General features: G+C 47.9%; 1 protein-coding gene across 2 annotated transcripts in view; it reads left to right on the top strand.

The window, feature by feature from the left end:
* CCNYL1 (cyclin Y like 1) overlaps positions 1-25,387 on the top strand; it is an 86,777-nt gene that overhangs the window by 29,838 nt on the left and 31,552 nt on the right. The window contains exons 3-7 of one of the 2 annotated variants that reach the window (XM_063932673.1): positions 1,610-1,644; positions 16,085-16,185; positions 17,470-17,505; positions 17,961-18,012; positions 23,023-23,142. In XM_063932673.1, the coding sequence (XP_063788743.1) occupies positions 1,610-1,644; positions 16,085-16,185; positions 17,470-17,505; positions 17,961-18,012; positions 23,023-23,142 (344 nt within the window). Of the gene's footprint in view, positions 1-1,609; positions 1,645-16,081; positions 16,186-17,469; positions 17,506-17,960; positions 18,013-23,022; positions 23,143-25,387 lie in introns of both variants that reach the window. The other variant, XM_063932672.1, reaches the window with a different exon arrangement.

Genomic DNA, 25,387 nt, shown 5'->3' with positions numbered 1-25,387 from the left:
TGCCCTCCCCCACCTGCCATATCTGATATTTCTGCAAGACAGTATTATATTGTCTGGTGATGAGCGGTGACCCCCAGATAATAACAACTAAGGGGTCACATCATGTCACAGAGGCTCGCTTCTTTCAGGTAATGGTATCCGGGAGTCTTCATTGAAGTCAGAATTCTTACCACTGGTCTGAGACACGGTACTGGGACCAGGATATATATTTTCTCTCTTTCTCTCTCTCTCTCTCTCTCTCTCTCTCTCTCTCTCTCTCTCTCTCTCTCTCTATAGATATAGATATAGATATAGATATAGATATAGATATAGATAGATATAGATAGATAGATATATATAGATATATATATCTATCTCGAGATAGAGAGATCTCTCTCTCTCTATATATATATATATATATATATATATATATATATATATATATATATATATATATCTATATCTCTGAGCTCCAGAGCAGAAAATCTGCAAGGAGATGGCGCCCTGGCCCGGAGGAGGGGCTACAGGTCAACTGCTGACTCCCCTATGCGTTGGTACACCTGATGCACCCGATCTGTACTCCTATGCCCTGGTGGATATAGTGGGGTCCCTGCTCGGTGACCGTGTCTACGCCAGTGTCGCAGTCGGTCTCCTTAGTCTGCGATCAGGAACGTGATTTAGTGGCGGGTCCCGATAGGGGGACCCTCTTACCTCCTCCCTTCGTAGCAGCCACGCGAACCAGGAGACCGTCTGCGACCACGTGCCTAAGCCGGAGCGTCTCCGCCGCAAGTACCCGGGCAACTGAGCCGCGGGAGTATGCGACGCCGCTTGGGAGGTGACTGAGACGCAGCGCTGAATGTCACAATGACATAAGAGTGCTGTGGCCCTTGAAATCTTTGTAGCTTTTTTCAGGGCTGCCCAGTGCAGCCCGCCTGTTAGGTGACCTGCTGCCTGCTCACATTGCCTGGAGGCGGGGTCATAGAGGAGTCCCCAATGCATCCTGGGACAGCTAAAGCTTTGCCTGATGGTGCCTCTGGATCAAGATCAATTGAATGAGTGTGTGTCCAGTCTTCTGACTGGCGCTGTATATGACAATAATACATTGGTTCGGTAGGTAATTAATGCTTAGAAGCAGAAAAAATATAAACTTAGTAGTAAAATGTTGTTTATTATGCGTGACTCAAGTTGGACATGAGGGGACTTATATTCATTTAAATCTGCCTAATTACATATGATTACATTATGAGTGTTATACTATACACTTATAAGACCCTAAACTTATGATTGACACACACACACACAAACTCCACGGAAATGAATCAATGTAGCGCTGATTATCTTACTGATTAACTGTGCGGATGTATGAAATATTTCATCGGGTTATGACGGCCATTTCCAGGTGCTGCCAGCTTCCGCCATTGTGCTACTAAGTATTCACCATCCTATCCTCATTATCACGTGGGTAACACTTTCATCGTACTCAACATAGAAGCAGTCACTGATGTTAACTACATCTCGTATATAATGTGTATTTATTACACCCGCACACTGCAGAGCACTGGTTTCACACATGGTACCTTTGTATCCCTGCTGAGACGTTCTCTGATAATGATACATTTATCTGTTACAGTGAGAGAAAAGAGGAAGAGTAACCACATAAATCACGTAAGTAAGACAAGCCGGGTGATTTATTTTAACGGTAACAATCTCTGAGTAGGGCAAATGGCAAATCACAGGCGTTATCTGCTGTGAGTTATATGTGTATACGCCGGCGTTGATATGAGCTGATCACAGCAGCAAATTTGTTAGCAGTTGGGCAAAACCATGTGCACTGCAGGTGGGGCAGATGTAACATGTGCAGAGAGAGTTAGATTTGGGTGGGTTATTTTGTTTATGTGCAGAGTAAATAATGGCTACTTTATTTTTACACTACAATTTAGGTTTCAGTTTGAACACACCCCACCAAAATCTAACTCTCTCTGCACGTTACATCTGCCCCCCTGCATTGCACATGGTTTTGCCCAACTGCTAACAAATTTGCTGTTATTACCTGTGATGAAGCACGAATCTTTCAGTACAATCCTGGGACAAAACGCCAGTCCGTGCACTGGAAACACCATCATCACCAAGAATGCAGAAAGCACGTCCGAGCAAATACACAATCGGAGCCATGCTAATTGTTTCTTTGGTATGAAGGGTGGTGTTTTTACAGACTGGGTACAAGAAGGTGCAACAGTGAATCGGCATTACTACAGAAATGTTCTAGAATCTTTGCAGGAAAGAATCAGAATAAAGAGGCCAGAGTTGCAGCCCACACAGTTCTCTCTGTGACGCAGTTTTTGGCCGAGAAGCAGATTGCGGCGCTAGAACTCCCTACATACTCGCCAGACCTAGCACCGTGTGACGTCTTTTCCCTAAAGTCACCTCTGTTCTGCATCCGTTACTGGGGGAAGGAATAAAACGACAGAAGCTGTGAGACAGCCGACAGATAATGAGCTAGAGTGCAGCTTTCACCCAAGGAAAATTATTAAACGGAAATTATAGCGTCAGTCTAGTTATTTGATAGCCACACCGTGAGTCTGAGTCCAACACATTCCAAGTGTACCTACACTGGAGACCGGGGGAGAGGCGGAACGGTGGTGTGATAGGAATGGGCAGAGAAGAGTGGGAGTTTGTGCACCTGCAGTAAGTGTAAGGCAGGTGCAAGCGCACATGGGTGATAACTTATAGTACACTAAGACCAGACGCATAGGCGGCTCCTCTCCTGCTATTTGTGCACGTCTAGGCTTTCTGTACTGGTTTCTTTTCCGTGTCCTGTCGGATGCTTCCAGCTCCGCGCTGGCCCCTTTGTATCTTGATAATGTCGATATTATCTTAAACCATAAAGCTATACCTTTTAAACACACTTTTAGCATGGAGCCGCTGCGGCCGCTAGACTTAATACACACGCTACGTACTTTGTACGCTATTTGCGTACTGAGTCCCGTACCTTGTACAGTCTTAGCGTACAAAACGCCGCGCTGGGGGTACAAAGTACACACAGAGCGCACACACTCTTGATATACTTTAAACCTTATTAGTAATGCAATGCAATGATATTATTACACTCTAGACCTTATGCAGCAAAGCACTGCAATGATGTTACACCTTAAACCTTATGCAGCTTTTTATACATTATTTCCAAAAGCAATACAATGGATACTGTAATCCCTTTGTCCATTGGACACAGAGATGCATCTTTACATTGCAGGAAAGGTCATAGGTTGATTTGAAAAGGTGGGCGATGTCTTTCTCAACTGCTCTTGTGGGTGGTCTCCTCTGGATTCCCGCCGCATACATAATATACAGTAAATACAGTTTATATCTATATTCTACTTCTGCACATAACTATACGCAGGAACATGCGATCTTCCTCTAACCAACACCGGAATGTTACCCTTAAAATACCCTACAGCTGGATACTAGACATCACCTTATAACCTTAGTCTGTCCCTTCCTATCATGCAAAGGCGAATCCCTTAGTACTGGAATCATTTAAACTGTTGATACTTGCTGATGTGGTGCAGGGGGCTATGTGTACAATGTGCACTATTTGGGTTAAATATGTAATGTTTTGATAACCCTCTATGCGCTCACAAACTCCGCCGTAAATACCCATACCACGCGCAGGACCGCGGGAGCGATCATACGCAAATTGTGGATATGTGCACGCACGGCGGAACAAGTGCACGCGCAGCGGGCATGTGTGTCTTGTTAGTACGTGGTGTGTGTACTACAATATTTTTTGACTGTGACAGTCCACCCTTTGGCAGTCAACAATAACTGCCACTATCTAAACACTAAACAGAAAAATATACAATACAATATCTACAGATGATTGGATGGTAGGAGGAGAGGTGTAGGTGGGAAATGTATGACCTAGTTGGATAGTAAAAGCATGTATGTATGAATCCATGTCTGAGGGGCATGTATCATTGTGCCGTATATGTTCTAGATAAGCTTCGAGGTATTGTGAAGTATACATTAAATCCTTCTTATCTCGTATTAAGGGTCTGTAAGTGGGCCAACAAACACTACCGAGCTCTTTTCGGCTTCTTGTTCCAACAAATGGGGTGCACATTTAGTTGATGATACATAGAGGGGGAACATATGTGAGTGCTAGTATGTGTGGATATCACCTGTCGACTATGTGTGTCACTAACTGAAGGTTGTAGAGATGAAGATAAGACACATATCTAAAATACATTTACATAAACATTCTTGGGTGTAGTCGATGTCTTTTCCGGATCGGTGTATCTGGGCCACGGGGGAGACGTAGGAAAAACGGGTGAAAGAAACAGGCCATAGAATTAATTTGCAATCCTTATCATAACATTGTCTCTATGGATGGGTCTTAAATCTAATCTGCTGCTGTAACAATGCCCCAGCTCCTTAAACTAATCAATTTTGTGCCGTGCTGGCGCCGCATTAAAATTCGAACACACGTAAATATCAAGCCAATAATTATGACGACTCCCAGGATACAAAGGAGAAACTTTCCTACACTCATAATAACATTTTGAGCCCATTCTCCTAATCCTGAGAACCAATTTCGTGGGTTCAACCATGAGACCCAGCCGGTCAGTTCATTACTCACAGCAGTCAGGGTAAGGTTGTGTCTCCTTCGGAACTCCCACTTCAACTGCAAGATATCGTCCATCTTTTGATCGATTATCTCGGTTGGGTCATCAGTGCTGTTTGTAATATACGTGCAGCACTTCACACCATATTGAGTTGCCAATGTGACACAGTACCCACACATTCCAAGAAAAGTGAGGATCTGTTGCTGGGTTTGTGGCAGAGTCATGTCGCGAATCGCTTGTATTCTATCAGCGGTGAGGTGTCTAAGTCCTTGTGTCAAGCAATGTCCCAAATATTTTACCTTGGTCTGGCACAACTGCAATTTATCTTTTGAAACCTTGTGTCCCGTATTAGAAAGGTGAAACAGAAGCTGTTTCGTGTCTTTCAAGGATGATTTGAGTGAATCAGAACACAGCAGTAAGTCATCTACATACTGTATTAATACTGATCTGCTCTCAGGTTGAAAGGATTGTAAACAGTCATGCAAAGCCTGGGAGAAAATACTTGGGCTGTCAATGAAACCTTGGGGTAGGCGAGTCCACGTATACTGTACTCCCCTGTATGTAAATGCAAACAAGTATTGGCTGTCAGGGTGCAGAGGGACCGAAAAGAAAGCAGAACAGAGGTTAATTACAGTGAAAAATTTCGCAGTAGAGGGAATTTGCATGAGGATGACAGCTGGATTTGGCACTACGGGGAATTGGCTCTCAACTATCTTGTTTATCCCCCTTAGATCCTGCACTAGCCTGTAACCCCCCACTCTTTTTCACAGGGAAGATGGGACTATTGGCAGTGCTGGACGTCCTGACTAGCATGCCCTGTTGTAGCAAGCGCTCTATGACTGGGTACACTCCTAATTCTACCTCTGGCTTCAGATGATACTGAGGGATTTTTGGAGCTATCCTACCCTCTTTTATTGCACTACTACAGGAGCTACATTTGCCATCAATCCAGTGTCTTGTCCATCTTTGGTCCAGAGGGATTCCGGTATCTGGGAGATCATTTCCTCTACCTTGGATGGACACCTGTCTATAACAGCAGAGTGTGACATTAACCTTTGTGGGGTGTCTAACATATCCTGCACTTCCTGAACGTGATTCTCGGGTATATCTAAGAAGACACCCTCAGGAGTACAATATATGACACACATCATTTTACACAATTAATCTCTCCCAAGTAGATTAGTCGGAGCCGATGCAGCTAGCAAAAAGGAATGCTTGGTCTGCAAAGGCCCTATCGTAATCTCGCTGGTCTACTTAAAGGGTAGTGTTGCACTATTCCTGTTACTCCCATTGCTGAAATTGTTTTACCCGTGGTTTTCATACCTACCGTTGAATTTAACACTGACCTGGCCGCCCCTGTATCTACAAGGAAAGGTAGTGATCTACCAGCTACATCAACTGTGACCTCAGGTTCTCTACCAAGGCTAGCAATCAACTTCACTGGCTGCAGACTACAGGTGTGGCCCAACCCCTATTGTATATTGTGACCCTCCCGTAGCGCGCTGGCAGCTACAATATATGAGGGGGATAGCTGAGAATTTTCAGAGGTCTGCCAGTCCCTCCTAGGTGGGTACCTCCCTTGTTTCCCCTGCATGCGGCTCATAACTTCTCCTATGCGATCCCTGATCCCAATTATGTGTATTATAATGTGGTTCATATCCTGGTCTAGGGGGTCGGTATACCTTATGTGTCTCCTTATACCTACAATTCCGTGCAAAATGTCCTTCCTTCTTACAGTTATAGCATACCACTACACGTAACTTACCATCAGGGGTTTTGGCTGATGCGGCTTCGTTGTGAGAGCATTTATACTTACTGTCATCAGCTTATCCCCCTGAGACTCCCTGTGCTTAATGACGTTCCGATCGTGCTCAATAGCGGACTCTCTTAATGCAGCCACCGAGATACCTCTCCAGTTAGGTTGAGTGGTTTGTACCCTTGTTCTCAATGTTTCTTTTAACCCGTCCATTAATACTGACACGGCTACCTCCCTATGATGTACATTTTCCTTAATATCCTCGACCCCAGTGTATCTAGCCATTTCCTGCAGTGCTCGGTGGAAATATTCAGATGCCGTTTCACCTTCTTTTTGTCTTATGGAAAAGACTTTATTCCATTTGACAACAGTAGGGAAATATACTCCTAATTGCAGATTGATCTGTCGTACATTCTCCTGAGTGTACTCATCAGTGAGAGGTACTCCTGCGTCTAATCTACAATCAGTAATGAATTTCGCGGGGTAAATATTGGAAGGTAAACATACTCATAGCACTGTTCGCCAATCTTTGTTTGTGGGTTCGGTGGCGTTACCTAATTCTTTAATAAACCTCTGGCATGCGGCTAGATCCTTTCTGGGATCGGGAAATTCAGACATAATTGTCCTCAATTCGGTCCGGGACCAGGGACAATGCATAGCAATGTTCCTGATGCGAGTGATTCCCTGAGCGTCAGTCTTCCCATTGGGGACTGCGATCACCCTGACAGGATTTAATTCAATTACATCATTTTGAGTTGACTCCACAATCTGAGGTGCTATTGTCTCTGCATAATGTATGGTACCGTACTTACCTGTGGACACGACCTCACTTATCCCTCCGCTAGGGGCCTTAAAACTGATCTTACTGGTTGGGCCGTGACCACCTGAGTGTTCTGTATGGTGGCTGCTAGAGAGAGTGCCGATATCGTGCTGGGCTCATCTTCTTGCTCACAGTCCTGAGTAAAGTTTAAAATGGGATACAACTTGCACGGGTTAGCATTAGTACATTTATCAACTATACTCTTATCAGATACCAATATGCCATTGTCTGTAGCCACTTTCTCCCCTACAATATACGGTGGTGGTGGTGCGGTTGCCATCATTTTCCTGCTAGGTTTGGAACCTGCTGCGTGAGCTAGTTCCCTCTGCATATCGCCCTCTTGCTGCCATAAATTTAAACAGTTTGTGTGTCTGACCCTTCGCTTTCGGGGTTTTATCAGACATATCCTAATCCTTAAATTCTGCAATACCTCTGGTTCAAAACTGCCTACCTTAGGGAATGGTTCCCTATCTTCCGCAGTCATACGTTCCCATTCATTGCACAAAATTTCTGCGTGTGGTCCATGCTTCTCACACATTATGAACCTCGCTGACCCTTTGGGTCGCGGTATGTCAACCTGAACCCTGGTTGCACGTCCCTTACTTGAGCAACTGGCCCCCATATTTTGCAGGTATTGCCGTCCCGGCTAATCCTACAAAAAAACAAAATACTCAATATAAGGCAACGGTGAAAGTTCTCAGAGTGCTTTCACCCACTCACCGCCCACGTTGGCCAATACTACCATACACTGTCGTTAGCGAAGGTACGTACCCAACCTAGGGCCCTGTGTAACCTCTATTCACTGGAAGTTTCTGGGAGTGACTTACCCTTTCCAGTAAATATTGGTCGTTGGAGAGTTCCTGAGTGAGACCAGCGAAAACTCCCTAAACCTTTATTATACACAAATCACGCTTGCGTATGCAATAACCAGCACTAATGATACCGCGATTTTATGCAAAGCTCGTAAAAAGGGTATCACGTTGCGTTAAATATTGCACCCACGAACGTGCGGTCCAATCGCACAGCGTATAGGTACTTGTTACTTATCCGCCGTACGACCAATGGAATCGTTTTTTCAGGCTGCGAAACCTCAGCCGGAGCGAATCATTTAAAAAACTAAATGGGTATCTTCGCTAACCCCCTGGGCTTCGGTACTCTAAAACCTCGCTGACCTTTGATCTGCGGTACTCTAAACCTTCGCTGACCTTTTGGCCTGCGGTACACTGCTACCTTGCTCCTTTGTACTTCAATTTATATTAACGTGAGCCAGCTAATTCTCACGCCACCAAGTCTCCACTCACCTGGTGTACCACCTCTACGGGATCCCGAATTCCCTGGGTCCACAAAACCTTTATTATGTTTGCTCACTCACGCTCGTTCACTCAAATACACTTTGGTTTTTCTGTACAGAAAATTAACTTTCATTCAGATAAACAGCCTTAGTACCAGAGGTAATACAGTAAAAAAGGATTTATTTAAACTAATTCTTGGAAACTGAGCAATTTGTGCTATTGTCGCGTGGCTACCGTCCCGCACCTAAACTAAACAATGCTATTGTGTAATTTGTACTTAGCAGCCGTACCCTTACGCACGTTGCGTAAACACGCGACCGTGCGTATGTCTTTACGTTGCGTACGCAGTCCAGTACTTTGTCCGAGACACGTGTACAAAGACCGTACGTCCGCAGTAGTACAAATCCCACACTTCTATAAATGTAAGCGATATTACCTATAATTGAGAGCAGAGCAGACGCCATCTTATCAGCAATGAGATAGGGTTTACCAGTGTATTCTACGGCCAGGAAAAGGTTCATGTAGGATACCTGTCTGCCCTTTGCTGATAGATAAAGTCTGCTTTAACCTGTTAGGTTGCGGGTATGCGGAAAAACCGGACAATGCCCCCAATTGATAATGTCGATATTATCTTAAACCATAAAGCTATACCTTTTAAACACACTTTCTCTGACGTCCTAGTGGATGCTGGGAACTCCGTAAGGACCATGGGGAATAGCGGCTCCGCAGGAGACTGGGCACAAAAGTAAAGCTTTAGGACTACCTGGTGTGCACTGGCTCCTCCCCCTATGACCCTCCTCCAAGCCTCAGTTAGATTTTTGTGCCCGGCCGAGAAGGGTGCACACTAGGGGCTCTCCTGAGCTTCTTAGTGAAAGTTTAGTTTTAGGTTTTTTATTTTCAGTGAGACCTGCTGGCAACAGGCTCACTGCATCGAGGGACTAAGGGGAGAAGAAGCGAACCTGCCTGCTTGCAGCCAGCTTGGGCTTCTTAGGCTACTGGACACCATTAGCTCCAGAGGGACCGAACACAGGCCCAGCCTCGGAGCTCGGTCCCAGAGCCGCGCCGCCGGCCCCCTTACAGAGCCAGAAGCAAGAAGAGGTCCGGAAAAATCGGCGGCAGAAGACATCAGTCTTCAACAAGGTAGCGCACAGCACTGCAGCTGTGCGCCATTGTTACTCAGGCACACTTCACACTTCGGTCACTGAGGGTGCAGGGCGCTAGGGGGGGGCGCCCTGAGCAGCAATGAAAACACCTTGGCTGGCAAAAATACACCACATATAACCCCCAGGGCTATATGGATGTATTTTAACCCCTGCCAGAACTCACCAAAAAGCGGGAGAAAAGGCCGCCGAGAAGGGGGCGGAGCCTATCTCCTCAGCACACTGGCGCCATTTTCCATCACAGCTCCGCTGGAAGGACGTCTCCCTGACTCTCCCCTGCAGTCCTGCACTACAGAAAAGGGTAAAAAAGAGAGGGGGGCACTAATTTGGCGCAGTTTTAATAATAACAGCAGCTATAAAGGGAAAAGCACATTTTTATAGTGGTATTCCTGTCTATATATAGCGCTCTGGTGTGTGCTGGCATACTCTCCCTCTGTCTCCCCAAAGGGCTAGTGGGGTCCTGTCCTCTATCAGAGCATTCCCTGTGTGTGTGCGGTGTGTCGGTACGATTGTGTCGACATGTTTGAGGAGGAAAATGAGATGGAGGCGGAGCAATTGCCTATTATAGAGTTGTCACCCTCTAGGGAGTCGACACCTGAGTGGATGAGCTTATGGAAGGAATTGCGTGACAGTGTCAGCTCTTTACGAAAGACAGTTGACGACATGAGACAGCCGGCTACTCAGCTTGTGCCTGTCCAGGGGTCTCAAACGCCATCAGGGGCTTTAAAACGCCCGTTACCTCAAATGGCAGACACGGATACTGACTCCAGTGTCGATGATGAGGAGACAAACGTGACTTCCACTAGGGCCACACGTTACATGATTGAAGCAATGAAAAATGTATTGCATATCTCTGATAATACAAGTACCACTAAAAAGGGTATTATGTTTGGTGAGAAAAAACTGCCTGTAGTTTTTCCTGTATCCGAGGAATTAAATGAAGTGTGTGATGAGGCGTGGGTTTCCCCCGATAAAAAAACTGATAATTCCTAAAAGGTTATTGGCATCGTACCCTTTCCCGCCAGAGGATAGGGCACGTTGGGAAACACCCCCTAGGGTGGATAAAGCGCTCACACGCTTGTCTGAACAGGTAGCACTACCCTCTCCTGATACGGCCGTCCTAAAGGAACCTGCCGATAGAAAGCTGGAGAATATCCTAAAATGTATATACACTCACACGGGTGTTATACTGCGACCAGCAATCGCCTCAGCCTGGATGTGCAGTGCGGGCCTGGCGTGGTCGGATTCCCTGACTGAAAATATTGATACCCTAGATAGGGACAGTATATTACTGACTATAGAGCATTTGAAGGATGCATTTCTATATATGCGTGATGCACAGAGGGATATTTGCCGACTGGCATCAAGAGTTAGCGCGCTGTCCATTTCTGCAAGAAGAGGTTTATGGACGCGGCAGTGGTCAGGTGTTGCGGATTCTAAAAGGCACATGGAAGTATTGCCTTATAAGGGGGAGGAGTTATTTGGGGTAGGTCTATCAGACCTGGTAGCCACGGCAACTGCTGGAAAATCCACATTTTTACCCCAGGTAGCTTCTCAACCTAAGAAGACGCCGTATTATCAGGCGCAGTCCTTTCGGCCCCATAAGGGCAAGCGGGCAAAAGGCGCCTCATTTCTGCCCCGTGGCAGAGGGAGAGGAAAAAGGCTGCAGCAAACAGCCAGTTCCCAGGAACAAAAGCCCTCTCCCGCCTCCGCAAAGTCCTCAGCATGACGCTGGGGCTTTACAAGCGGACTCAGGCACGGTGGGGGCCCATCTCAAGAAGTTCAGTGCGCAGTGGGCCCACTCGCAAGTGGACCCCTGGATCCTTCAGGTGGTATCTCAGGGGTACAAATTGGAATTCAAGACGTCTCCCCCTCGCCGGTTTCTAAAGTCTGCTTTACCGACGTCTCCCTCAGACAGGGAGGCAGTATTGGAAGCCATTCACAAGCTGTATTCCCAGCAGGTGATAATCAAGGTACCCCTCCTACAACAGGGAAAGGGGTACTATTCCACACTATTTGTGGTACCGAAGCCGGACGGCTCGGTGAGACCAATTTTAAATCTAAAATCCTTGAACACTTACATACAAAGGTTCAAATTCAAGATGGAGTCACTCAGAGCAGTGATTGCAAACCTGGAAGAAGGGGACTATATGGTGTCTCTGGACATCAAAGATGCTTACCTCCATGTCCCAATTTACCCTTCTCACCAAGGGTACCTCAGGTTTGTGGTACAGAACTGTCACTATCAGTTTCAGACGCTGCCGTTTGGATTGTCCACGGCACCCCGGGTCTTTACCAAGTAATGGCCGAAATGATGATACTCCTTCGAAGGAAGGGAGTTTTAGTTATCCCTTACTTGGACGATCTCCTGATAAGGGCAAGATCCAGGGAACAGTTGGAAGTCGGGGTAGCACTATCTCAGATAGTGCTGCGCCAGCACGGTTGGATTCTCAATATTCCAAAATCGCAGCTGATCCCGACGACACGACTTCTATTCCTAGGGATGATCCTGGTCACAGTCCAGAAAAAGGTGTTTCTCCCGGAGGAGAAAGCCAGGGAGTTATCCGAACTAGTCAGAAATCTCCTAAAACCAGGCCAAGTCTCAGTGCATCAATGCACAAGGGTCCTGGGAAAGATGGTGGCTTCTTACGAAGCAATCCCATTCGGCAGATTCCACGCAAGAACCTTCCAGTGGGATCTGCTAGACAAATGGTCCGGGTCGCATCTTCAGATGCATCAGCGGATAATCTTGTCACCAAGGACAAGGGTGTCTCTCCTGTGGTGGTTGCAGAGTGCTCATCTTCTAGAGGGCCGCAGATTCGGCATTCAGGACTGGGTCCTGGTGACCACGGATGCCAGCCTGAGAGGCTGGGGAGCAGTCACACAGGGAAGAAATTTCCAGGGCTTATGGTCAAGCCTGGAGACATCACTTCACATAAATATCCTGGAGCTAAGGGCCATCTACAATGCTCTAAGCCTAGCAAGACCTCTGCTTCAAGGTCAGCCGGTGCTGATCCAGTCAGACAACATCACGGCAGTCGCCCACGTAAACAGACAGGGCGGCACAAGAAGCAGGAGGGCAATGGCAGAAGCTGCAAGGATTCTTCGCTGTGCGGAAAATCATGTGATAGCACTGTCAGCAGTGTTTATTCCGGGAGTGGACAACTGGGAAGCAGACTTCCTCAGCAGACACGACCTCCACCCGGGAGAGTGGGGACTTCACCCAGAAGTCTTCCACATGATTGTGAACCAATGGGAAAAACCAAAGGTGGACATGATGGCGTCCCGCTTCAACAAAAAACTAGACAGGTATTGCGCCAGGTCAAGGGACCCTCAGGCAATAGCTGTGGCTGCTCTGGTAACACCGTGGGTGTACCAGTCAGTGTATGTGTTCCCTCCTCTGCCTCTCATACCCAAGGTACTGAGAATCATAAGAAGGAGAGGAGTAAGGACTATACTCGAGGCTCCGGATTGGCCAAGAAGGACTTGGTACCCGGAACTTCAAGAGATGCTCACAGAGGACCCGTGGCCTCTACCTCTAAGAAGGGACCTGCTCCAGCAGGTACCCTGTCTGTTCCGAGACTTACCGCGGCTGCGTTTGACGGCATGGCGGTTGAACGCCGGATCCTGAAGGAAAAAGGCATTCCGGATGAAGTCATCCCTACCCTGATCAAAGCCAGGAAGGATGTAACCGTACAGCATTATCACCGTATTTGGCGTAAATATGTTGCGTGGTGCGAGGCCAGGAAGGCCCCTACAGAGGAATTTCAACTGGGTCGTTTCCTGCATTTCCTGCAAACAGGACTGTCTATGGGCCTAAAATTAGGGTCCATTAAGGTTCAAATTTCGGCCCTGTCGATTTTTTTCCAGAAAGAACTGGCTTCAGTTCCTGAAGTTCAGACGTTTGTCAAGGGGGTACTGCATATACAGCCTCCTTTTGTGCCTCCAGTGGCACCTTGGGATCTCAATGTAGTTTTGGGGTTCCTAAAATCACATTGGTTTGAACCACTCACCACTGTGGACTTAAAATATCTCACATAGAAAGTGGTAATGCTGTTGGCCCTGGCTTCAGCCAGGCGTGTCTCAGAATTGGCGGCTTTATCCTTTAAAAGCCCTTACCTAATTTTTCATACGGACAGGGCAGAATTGAGGACTCGTCCTCAATTTCTCCCTAAGGTGGTTTCAGCGTTTCACTTGAACCAGCTTATTGTGGTACCTGCGGCTACTAGGGACTTGGAGGACTCCAAGTTGCTGGACGTAGTCAGGGCCCTGAAAATATGTTTCCAGGACGGCTGGAGTCAGAAAATCTGACTCGCTGTTTATCCTGTATGCACCCAACAAGCTGGGTGCTCCTGCTTCTAAGCAGACTATTGCTCGTTGGATTTGTAGTACAATTCAGCTTGCACATTCTGTGGCAGGCCTGCCACAGCCAAAATCTGTAAAAGCCCATTCCACAAGGAAGGTGGGCTCATCTTGGGCGGCTGCCCGAGGGGTCTCGGCTTTACAACTTTGCCGAGCAGCTACTTGGTCAGGGGCAAACACGTTTGCTAAATTCTACAAATTTGATACCCTGGCTGAGGAGGACCTGGAGTTCTCTCATTCGGTGCTGCAGAGTCATCCGCACTCTCCCGCCCGTTTGGGAGCTTTGGTATAATCCCCATGGTCCTTACGGAGTTCCCAGCATCCACTAGGACGTCAGAGAAAATAAGAATTTACTTACCGATAATTCTATTTCTCGTAGTCCGTAGTGGATGCTGGGCGCCCATCCCAAGTGCGGATTGTCTGCAATACTTGTACATAGTTATTGTTACAAAAATCGGGTTATTATTGTTGTGAGCCATCTTTTCAGAGGCTCCTCTGTTATCATGCTGTTAACTGGGTTCAGATCACAGGTTGTACGGTGTGATTGGTGTGGCTGGTATGAGTCTTACCCGGGATTCAAAATCCTTCCTTATTGTGTACGCTCGTCCGGGCACAGTATCCTAACTGAGGCTTGGAGGAGGGTCATAGGGGGAGGAGCCAGTGCACACCAGGTAGTCCTAAAGCTTTACTTTTGTGCCCAGTCTCCTGCGGAGCCGCTATTCCCCATGGTCCTTACGGAGTTCCCAGCATCCACTACGGACTACGAGAAATAGAATTATCGGTAAGTAAATTCTTATTTTTACCATGGAGCCGCTGCGGCCGCTAGACTTAATACACACGCTACGTACTTTGTACGCTATTTGCGTACTGAGTCCCGTACCTTGTACGGTCTTAGCGTACAAAACGCCGCGCTGGGGGTACAAAGTACACACAGAGCGCACACACTCTTGATATACTTTAAACCTTATTAGTAATGCAATGATATTATTACACTCTAGACCTTATGCAGCAAAGCACTGCAATGATGTTACACCTTAAACCTTATGCAGCGCTGACGGTACAAAATACCCGTAGCGCGTACACACCTTATCAATACACTTTTAAACCTTGTACAGTTAGGTAATGTAATACGCTTTTAAACCCTAGCAGGGAAAAGAGGACACAACACCGATGTGTAGTTAAACACTGGGCTCCGACACCTCAGCGTATATATATCTGGAAGGGGATAACAATACAATTTATACACTACAATATACAACAGAGTAAATGGCTACAGTCAATGTACATACGTGTGAATATTCGCTTGCGCAACCTGGTCCAGTCCTCCGCTAATCAGGTAGATAGCGTTAAGAGTCTTCTGACCGGCCAGGCAGCAACAGGCTTTTTATACATTATTTCCAAAAGCAATACAATGGATACTGTAATCCCTTTGTCCATTGGACACAGAGATGCATCTTTACATTGCAGGAGAGGTCATAGGTTGATTTGAAAAGGTGGGCGATGTCTTTCTCAACTGCTCTTGTGGGTGGTCTCCTCTGGATTCCCGCCGCATACATAATATACAGTAAATACAGTTTATATCTATATTCTACTTCTGCACATAACTATACGCAGGAACATGCGATCTTCCTCTAACCAACACGGAATGTTACCCTTAAAATACCCTACAGCTGGATACTAGACATCACCTTATAACCTTAGTCTGTCCCTTCCTATCATGCAAAGGCGAATCCCTTAGTCCTGGAATCATTTAAACTGTTGATACTTGCTGATGTGGTGCAGGGGGGCTATGTGTACAATGTGCACTATTTGGGTTAGATATGTAATGTTTTGATAACCCTCCATGCGTTCACAAACTTCGCCGTAAATACCCATACCACGCGCAGGACCGCGGGAGCGATCATACGCAAATTGCGGATATGTGCACGCACGGCGGGCATGTGTGTCTTGTTAGTACGTGGTGTGTGTACTACAATATTTTTCGACTTTGACAATCTGCCGTCTGTGTAATAGTTATGCCGTGCAGGTGTGACCTGTATACACACGCTCCTAACGTATGGTCCTCTATATAATGTCTTATTGTTTTATAGCAGGTCTCTCCGGGACAGCTGACCAAGAAGTACAGCTCTTGTTCCACAATCTTCTTAGATGACAGCACAGTCAGTCAGCCTAACCTCAGAAGCACAATAAAATGGTGAGTGATACCCTGCAGCCTCTGCCGGGGGTGCCGACACGCGTTACGTGGGTCACATGTATGTAATGTGATCGCTTGTCTGGTATCTGTAGAGCAGGCATGTCCAAACTGCGGCCCTCCAGCTGTTGAGAAACTACACATCCCAGCATGCCCTGACACAGCTTTAGCATTCTCTGACAGCAAAACGGTGTCGGGGCTTGCTGGGATATGTAGTTTCACAACAGCTGGAGGGCCGCAGTTTGGACACGCCTGTTGTAGAGTCACCTGTAGCTGTGTTGGGGTAATGGGGCTTTTCCTGCAGTCCGCTAGAAGCTGCGTACATGGCGATACGAAGACTGGATGCTCTGGTACAACCGGGGCTCTCCAAAGACGGGTCTTTACCTCGGTCATGTTTTTCTTCCGGAAGAACAGTTGTGACTGTGCAAAACCTCACTGGGCAAAAAGTTGCCGGTGGCATTAGTTATTGATTCCATAGTAACAAAAAATATGCTGCAAATCCAGAAGTATGATGATCCAAAAAGGTTGTAAAAAAATAAAAATAAATTCTGTTACAGTTTAGACACAGACAACCAGAGAAATGCAGTCGCAGAACCATTGCGGCATCACTTCCGCGCCTCTGTTAGAACAGCGCAGAACCACCCCTCATTAGGCGTACAACCACAGACAGGTTAGCGCACTCCGGCCTCACGCTGTTCTTGTATCCAGGGAAATGCAGGAATAATTTATACTGTTCTGGGGGATACCAGTCTCCTCTGAAGGTAATCCGGAAACAGTTAATAATTCTGCAATTCCACGTAAAGGAAGAATGGTCTATGAAGCAGGCGGGTTTCAGAGTGCTGCCTTTTCCGTGTGTGGGTGTAACAATTATATACAGATGGAGCCCTGCTCATCTATTCCTTTAATAGGAGTAAGTGAGCCAGGGCAGTCAGACTTAATCCCCTGCTGTATTGTTCTCTCTGTATTGCAGCTGAGAACAATAGATGAAAGGCTTATGCTAATAAGCCTTGGTGCACCTAGGCGCAGCAGAGAAGGCTAGATGGTTTTAGCTCCATCTGTATACATGATCTGATGTCCATTTATCAAACGCTGATCAGCGGGTGATTATTGGGGCTTTATCTATATGAACAACAGCCAATTAATCTGCAATTAGTAGAGAGATCCCTGTGGATTACAGCAGCTGGGTTCTGGAGAGGGGTACGGGAAGCGTGATTCTCTCTGTGGAACTGCTAATACTTTTACGTTTGTCTCCTTTATTCTCACGCTTTTCCTTTTTCTTTTTTGCAGTGTTACCTTAGCAATATATTATCACACAAAGAACAGGTATGGAAAAGTATTATCTGCGGATTGCTGACATGACCGTACCTTTTACAGTACACTAAAAAGTACATTTAAATACATTTTGCTAATCGATCTCTTGGAAGATGGGCGGCTCGCAAGGTGTTTTGTTTATGCCGAGCAAGGAATTTTACAGGGTCACTCCTGCTAACGTAAAGCAATACAATTATAGAAATATAATGTACAGATAAGGTTGTGTGTGTGGTGACAACCTTGTGTTTTACTTGCTGTGCTTTTACGGGCCCCGGAGATGAGCATGACATTATATGTTGGGTGTACTGTATTCCCGACATGCTCCACTACAGGTTACACACCGGCTGCTGCCATATCTGACCGCTGGTGTGTGTAGAATAATATAGTCTGTGTACAAATCATAGGTGATAAAAGTTGTTACAATTCATTTCAGAAATGTTAATAAAATCCACCTTTCTGTGTTGCAGGGACTCTGACAGATCCTTGGACATATTCGATGAGAAGCTGCACCCCCTAACGGTAAGCTGGAACCGCGGTCCTCGCCCGAAACTTATTGTCGCCTAGATATTTGTGACTTGGGAGAATTTCTGGAGTATTGTGCATTCATTTGTGATCCCATAGCACAAAATAATGGTGACATAGCCCCAATTTTAGTCGCCCTTTTCCTGCTGCCTCCTGCCCCGTGTGCTGTAGTACAGGACGATTACAATAAAGAATACGTCTAGAAGTAAATGCCTCTGTTAGGGGTCTGGCGGAATTATGCATCCGCAGACATGGGGCACATTCCTGGTATCGCAATACTGGTCTGTGACCGTACAGCGGGGGTCATTCTGACCTGATCGCATGCTGCAGTTCATCACAGCGATCAGGTCAGAAGTGTGGCAGGGCGCTACAGTGCGCCGGCGCATGGCTGACAGCCGACGGCTGTCGTTGCCTAGCGATCGCCTCTGACTGATTGACAGGCAGAGGCGGGAGGGGGCGGCATTTGGCTGCCGTTTTGTGGGCGCGGTCCGGCCAAAGCAGGCGACCCAGGCAGCGATGAGTAGCTCCCGGCCAGCACGCAAAAGCTGCGCTGGCCGGGAGCTACTCCTGAAGTGCAAAAGCATCGCCGCTGTGCGATGCTTTTGTACTTCTGCGGGGGGTGGGGCGGGCCTGACATGCGGGGCGTACTAGCCGTGTGCTGGGCGTTCCCCCGCATGTCAGTGTGCCAGATCATAGCCCTGCGCGTCTAAATTAGGCCCAGCATCGGCGTCAGTGGTAGTAGAACAGTGTTTTCTGGGATTTTTTTGTGATGTTCAAATTACAGATGGAGCCACCTTTATCTTGGCCTTTAATAGGAGTAACTGAGCCGGGGCAGTCAGACGTAATCCCCTGCTGTATTGTTCTCTCTGTATTGTATTACAGCTGAGAACAATAGATCAAACGATTATGCTAATAAGCCTTGGTGCACCTAGGTGCTGCAGAGAAGGCTACATGAGCGTGGCTCTATCTGTACATACACTAATTATCTGCGCTGAGAAATGTCCGTCCTAAAGAGACAATTAGAAGTAATTCCCAGTGAAGCTGATGCATGTATGAATGATATGAGCTGGTCTGGTCACCCCGCGCTATCACGCAGGATTGCAGGAAAAGAATCAACCAAATAATATATTTTCAGTCTTTACAAATCTGTCACTCTGACCTGACCAGACTTCAGGAGGCGCCAGCGCGGCAGCTCGCCCTAACTGGGCGTAGAGTGCGCCTACAGTCCTAACCGCAGTGTGTCTGTAATCTGCCGTCCCGTTCTAGCTCCACAGACCCCGTGTCAGGAATGGGTAGCAGTTGATGTACCGACGGACACTATCCCGACGGTCCTAATCCAGACAGCCGTTGATCAACAGTTAAAATACCGACATGGTCAAAATACTGACAATTATTATGGTCCATCCCCCTCGGCAACAAGGGGCGCTCAGTCGCATTGGTTTTGTTATTGATTTGGAATATTTAGCCAGTCTTCATACAGTATGGGACCCCCCCCGGTGTGCGTCTCATACCGCTCTGCTCCCAGGCATTTTATGAGAGATCCACGTTCATTATCTGAGTACTCCTGCGAGTCTCCCCCCACCTGTAATTCTACCAGTCCTGACCTCTCCCCGCTCCTCCACCCTTCCCTCTAGCTGCAGCATAAAGTCCCCACCCTGGCAGGATTTGTATATTTGCTTCTGTATCCTTCAGTGCTTGTGGTCGTTCATTTCCTTCCCTACATCTCCAGCCCTGTCTCCGTCCCGCTCTCTCCCTACATCTCCAGCCCTGTCTCCGTCCCACTCTCTCCATACATCTCCAGCTCTGTCTCCATCCCACTCTCTCCATACATCTCCAGCCCTGTCTCCATCCCACTCTCTCCATACATCTCCAGCCCTGTCTCCATCCCACTCTCTCCATACATCTCCAGCCCTGTCTCCGTCCCGCTCTCTCCATACATCTCCAGCCCTGTCTCCGTCCCGCTCTCTCCCTACATCTCCAGCCCTGTCTCCGTCCCGCTCTCTCCCTACATCTCCAGCCCTGTCTCCGTCCCGCTCTCTCCCTACATCTCCAGCCCTGTCTCCGTCCCGCTCTCTCCCTACATCTCCAGCCCTGTCTCCGTCCCGCTCTCTCCCTACATCTCCAGCCCTGTCTCCGTCCCGCTCTCTCCATACATCTCCAGCCCTGTCTCCGTCCCGCTCTCTTCCTACATCTCCAGCCCTGTCTCCGTCCCGCTCTCTTCCTACATCTCCAGCCCTGTCTCCGTCCCGCTCTCTCCCTACATCTCAAGTCCTGTCTCCGTCCCGCTCTCTCCATACATCTCCAGCCCTGTCTCCGTCCCGCTCTCTCCATACATCTCCAGCCCTGTCTCCGTCCCGCTCTCTTCCTACATCTCCAGCCCTGTCTCCGTCCCGCTCTCTCCCTACATCTCCAGCCCTGTCTCCGTCCCGCTCTCTCCCTACATCTCCAGCCCTGTCTCCGTCCCGCTCTCTCCCTACATCTCCAGCCCTGTCTCCGTCCCGCTCTCTCCCGACATCTCCAGCCCTGTCTCCGTCCCGCTCTCTCCCGACATCTCCAGCCCTGTCTCCGTCCCGCTCTCTCCCGACATCTCCAGCCCTGTCTCCGTCCCGCTCTCTCCCGACATCTCCAGCCCTGTCTCCGTCCCGCTCTCTCCCGACATCTCCAGCCCTGTCTCCGTCCCGCTCTCTCCCGACATCTCCAGCCCTGTCTCCGTCCCGCTCTCTCCCGACATCTCCAGCCCTGTCTCCGTCCCGCTCTCTCCCGACATCTCCAGCCCTGTCTCCGTCCCGCTCTCTCCCGACATCTCCAGCCCTGTCTCCGTCCCGCTCTCTCCCGACATCTCCAGCCCTGTCTCCGTCCCGCTCTCTCCCGACATCTCCAGCCCTGTCTCCGTCCCGCTCTCTCCATACATCTCCAGCCCTGTCTCCGTCCCGCTCTCTCCATACATCTCCAGCCCTGTCTCCGTCCCGCTCTCTCCATACATCTCCAGCCCTGTCTCCGTCCCGCTCTCTCCATACATCTCCAGCCCTGTCTCCGTCCCGCTCTCTCCATACATCTCCAGCCCTGTCTCCGTCCCGCTCTCTCCATACATCTCCAGCCCTGTCTCCGTCCCGCTCTCTCCATACATCTCCAGCCCTGTCTCCGTCCCGCTCTCTCCATACATCTCCAGCCCTGTCTCCGTCCCGCTCTCTCCATACATCTCCAGCCCTGTCTCCGTCCCGCTCTCTCCCGACATCTCCAGCCCTGTCTCCGTCCCGCTCTCTCCCGACATCTCCAGCCCTGTCTCCGTCCCGCTCTCTCCCGACATCTCCAGCCCTGTCTCCGTCCCGCTCTCTCCCGACATCTTCTCTTCCTGCGACGGTCACCTTTCCTCCACCTTGAGTACTCCCAGACACTCCTGCTTCCAGGATGTCTCCCATACCCCAAATGAACTGTTCCCTGTCCATCAGACACTCCCCCAGCCTCTAAGCATTCGGACGTACCCTAAAAATGTACCCGTCTCTGCTCAGATCACCTCCTGGTAGCATCTAAATATCACAGGGCTGGATATTCCCCTATTGCTGTCTGTCTGATCTATTGTGTTGTAGTTTTTCCTGTGTACCCTAGTACGGACACTAGGTGGCAGCGTATAAACAAAAGATAATGGCAGTAAATGCTTACATCTGTTACTACATTGCAGCTAAATGCTACTTTGTCTCATCTACAACTCCTATTACTGCATAGGAAAGCTTCATCGCATCTGGGCTTTTTATTTAAGCTATTACTGTTTGTAAAATGAAAGTTAAAGAGATTTAAAGCAAATATCCATCACATCCACCACCAATAATAAAGACTTAAAAACAAAGGTTGCCAGTTTTGCTAATCACGTGGCTTCTGGGGTTTGGGTGTCTGAGCTGTGGACGTGTGACGGTGTTACTGGTGGAGATGTGGTATCTCTGTGCATTTATCGTAGTGTCAGAGAAGTATAGATGGGTGGGGGTGACCATTGGGGTTACAGATTATCCAGTGCCAGGGACATATGTGGATGTTTGATTCTGGTAACGTGCACCGTGCTGCAGGTATAGCCTCTTGTGTGGTTCCGATATGAATGGTCGACCATGTTATGGTCGACAGTCATTGGGTCGACCACTATTGGTCGACATTGACATGGTCGACATGGACACATGGTCGACACATGAAAAGGTCGTCATTGGGTTTTTTAACTTTTTTGTCGTTTTTTGCATAAAGTGACTGGCAACCCCAATTAGTGCACCGCGTCCCCTCGCATGGCTCGCTTCGCTCGCCATGCTTCGGGCATGGTGCCTTCGCTCCGCTACCACTTCGCTCGGCACAGATTACCGTTCCAATCGTAGTCCACTTGGATCGTAAAGTATGGAAAAGTTCCCCAAAAGAAAAAAAAAGATAAAAAAACTCATGTCGACCTTTTCATGTGTCGACCTTTCATGTGTCGACCATGTCAATGTCTACCAATGGTGGTCGACCTAATGACTGTCGACCATAACATGGTCGACCATGTGAACGGATACCCTCTTGTGTGACACTATAGACGTCGTATAAGCCACACAGGTCTGTGACACTCAGTAGAGTTCCATTGTTGCACTTACAGAAGGTACAATTGGAGAGTACCCTAGGTACCCTGCACCTCCACCTCCGATCGTACGTATCTGCAGTGTTGGATCTTCTGTGTGCGGGTTTTATTAATCCGCATTAACTCAACCTCGACTTCTACTCTTACTGATTGTAGAAGGGACGTGGCAGGTGCTGAATGTAGGAAACCACAAATGTGCCCAAGCCGATACAATAGTGCGGCTTCATGCCGTAACGCAGGTACCGTTCAGCGATTGTCACTCTACGCGCCCTAGCTCCTCATACTCTTGTATTGCCTTGTGTATTCTAGAACTGCATCTGTAGCTGTTTCTGAGCACTCTGAGAGGCCGTGATACTGTGTATTGCTGAAGGGCCTGGGCTCGTGCCGGAAATCTGACCTTAAACTCTTGTGTGTTACAGCGTGAAGAGGTGACCGACGATTACTGCAAACATGACCCGGAACACAAGCACATCTACCGATTTGTACGCACGCTCTTCAGCGCCGCCCAGCTTACGGCAGAGTGCGCCATTGTCACTTTAGTAAGTGTTGTGGTGGTGACACGTCCCTATGCGGCATGAATGTGTGGGAAATCAGTATGAGTTTTATGGGTATTTATTCTGCAGATTTATATTTGTGACAGTCCTCATAATATCGCACAAATTAGATGGATTCAGAGACTTTTATTTTCTTGTCCGTACAGCGATTATAGGAAGTGTACTATAGATATGGGGATATAGGAGTCGCACACAGATCTCCCAGATATTAGGTCTTGTGCAGACTGATGAAAATTTCCCTCCCAGACTTGTCTTCTACAGAGCAGCTACCTCCCCATAACATTATACTCTGCTCTCCAAGGCTCACAGTGAAGCCTCATTCAGACATGCTGCCCAGAATTTGCCGTGTTTAAAAGCCGGCAAATTCCCTGGTGTCAGCGGGAGAAATCGCAGCCGATGCCCCTTGAGCCGTCCGGTTAATGATTAATTTGTCATTTGCTCCCATTCGTTACCAGATTTTCGTTCCAACCTGGACAGATAATCTTATGGTGTGTATCCAGCAGAGTTCCATGAGGACAGAATTTGAGAAACACTGCTGTACTGACTGACACTTGTGTTCTCAGGATATGAGATTTAATTTCACTTGCTATGAGGTTTTTGCCGTCTCTAAGGAGATTCTCCATGCTAGCCTTGCACAAAGGGGGTAATTCCAAGTTGATCGCAGCAGGAATTTTGTTAGCAGTTGGGCAAAACCATGTGCACTGCAGGGGAGGCAGATATAACATGTGCAGAAAGAGTTAGATTTGGGTGGGTTATTTTATTTCTGTGCAGGGTAAATACTGGCTGCTTTATTTTTACACTGCAAATTAGATTGCAGATTGAACACACCACATCCAAATCTCTCTCTGCACATGTTATATCTGCCTCCCCTGCAGTGCGCATGGTTTTGCCCAACTGCTAACAAAATTCCTGCTGCGATCAACTTGGAATTACCCCCAAAGTGCAAATCTGTGTCTGCTTTTCAGTGACTTTCACTCCGATTTTCTTTTCTTTAATTTGACCTTCATGATGAAGCTCTTGTTTGACCTTCATGATGAAGCTCTTTGGCAGTGCTCTAAAAATCTGTGCAACTTCATAGGCAGATGTAATTTATTTTAAAATTGAAGCTGTTTTAAATGTACACAGATGTGCTTCAATTGTGACTTTCGAAGACAACCTATTGGCACTAATAATTATGTAATTGTCTTTGTTTTTAGTACAGAAAAAGCATTAGAGCACTTATGGAGTTGTGTGGATTTTTTTATTTGCCGCTAGTTATCTTACGTCCTAGAGGATACTGGGGTTCCATTTAGTACCGTGGGGTATAGACGGGTCCACTAGGAGCCATAGGCACTTTAAGAATTTGATAGTGTGGGCTGGCTCCTCCCTCTATGCCCCACCTACCAGACTCAGTTTAGAAAATGTGCCCGGAGGAGCCGGGCACGCTGACGGAAGCTCCTGAAGAATTTTCTGCATTTATTTTATCTGTTTGTTTTCAGGCAGGACTGGATGGCACCAGCCTGTCTACTTCGTGGGACTTGGGGGGGGGGGGGGGGTTTTAACGGCCCAACCTCTTGAAGGGTTAATGGTTCCGTTCCCCGCTGACAGGACACTGAGCTCCTGAGGGAATTATTCACAAGCCTCACCACGGCGAGCGTACATTCCCGCAGCACGCCGCCACCCCTAACAGAGCCAGAAGAGTGGTGAGTACTAAGCCGGCATCCCGGTTAGCTGGTCGCCGGCCATTATGGCAGCATGAGGGTACGGAGACGCACGGCTTCTAAACGGGACGGAATGCGCCTCCAGACACAGTACCCAGACTGGCAACACAGCCTTGAAACGGATCTGTCTCCATTTTAAGCACAAAATTACCTCAGCCAGTATAAAAAAAAAGCGGGAAGAACGTGCGCCATTGAGGGGGCGGGGCTTCACTATGAGAGGATCCAGCAGCTCACCAGCTCCATTTTACCTCTGCAGTGGACACAGACGCTGACTGACAGGGACGTGCAGCTCCTCCGGAGAGACTCCAGATTACCTCAGCGGTACCAGGGGGTCATAGCAGGGGGGGTGCGTCTATTAGTATACTAAGTCCCCAGAGTACTTAGTCTGCGACTCGGCTAAGATTGGCATTAGCGGTAAGGGCGTGGTGGGGGCTGGCTCCAAATGTGTCTCCCTGAAGGGCTCTTTGTGGGTTAATTGTGCTTAACCTTTTCCTGTGTGTGTGCTGTCACATTTACATTATGTCAGGCAA

Source organism: Pseudophryne corroboree, chromosome 7, assembly GCF_028390025.1.
Source record: "Pseudophryne corroboree isolate aPseCor3 chromosome 7, aPseCor3.hap2, whole genome shotgun sequence".
Taxonomy (NCBI): Eukaryota; Metazoa; Chordata; class Amphibia; order Anura; family Myobatrachidae; genus Pseudophryne; species Pseudophryne corroboree.
This window is presented reverse-complemented; position numbering and strand designations above follow the sequence as displayed.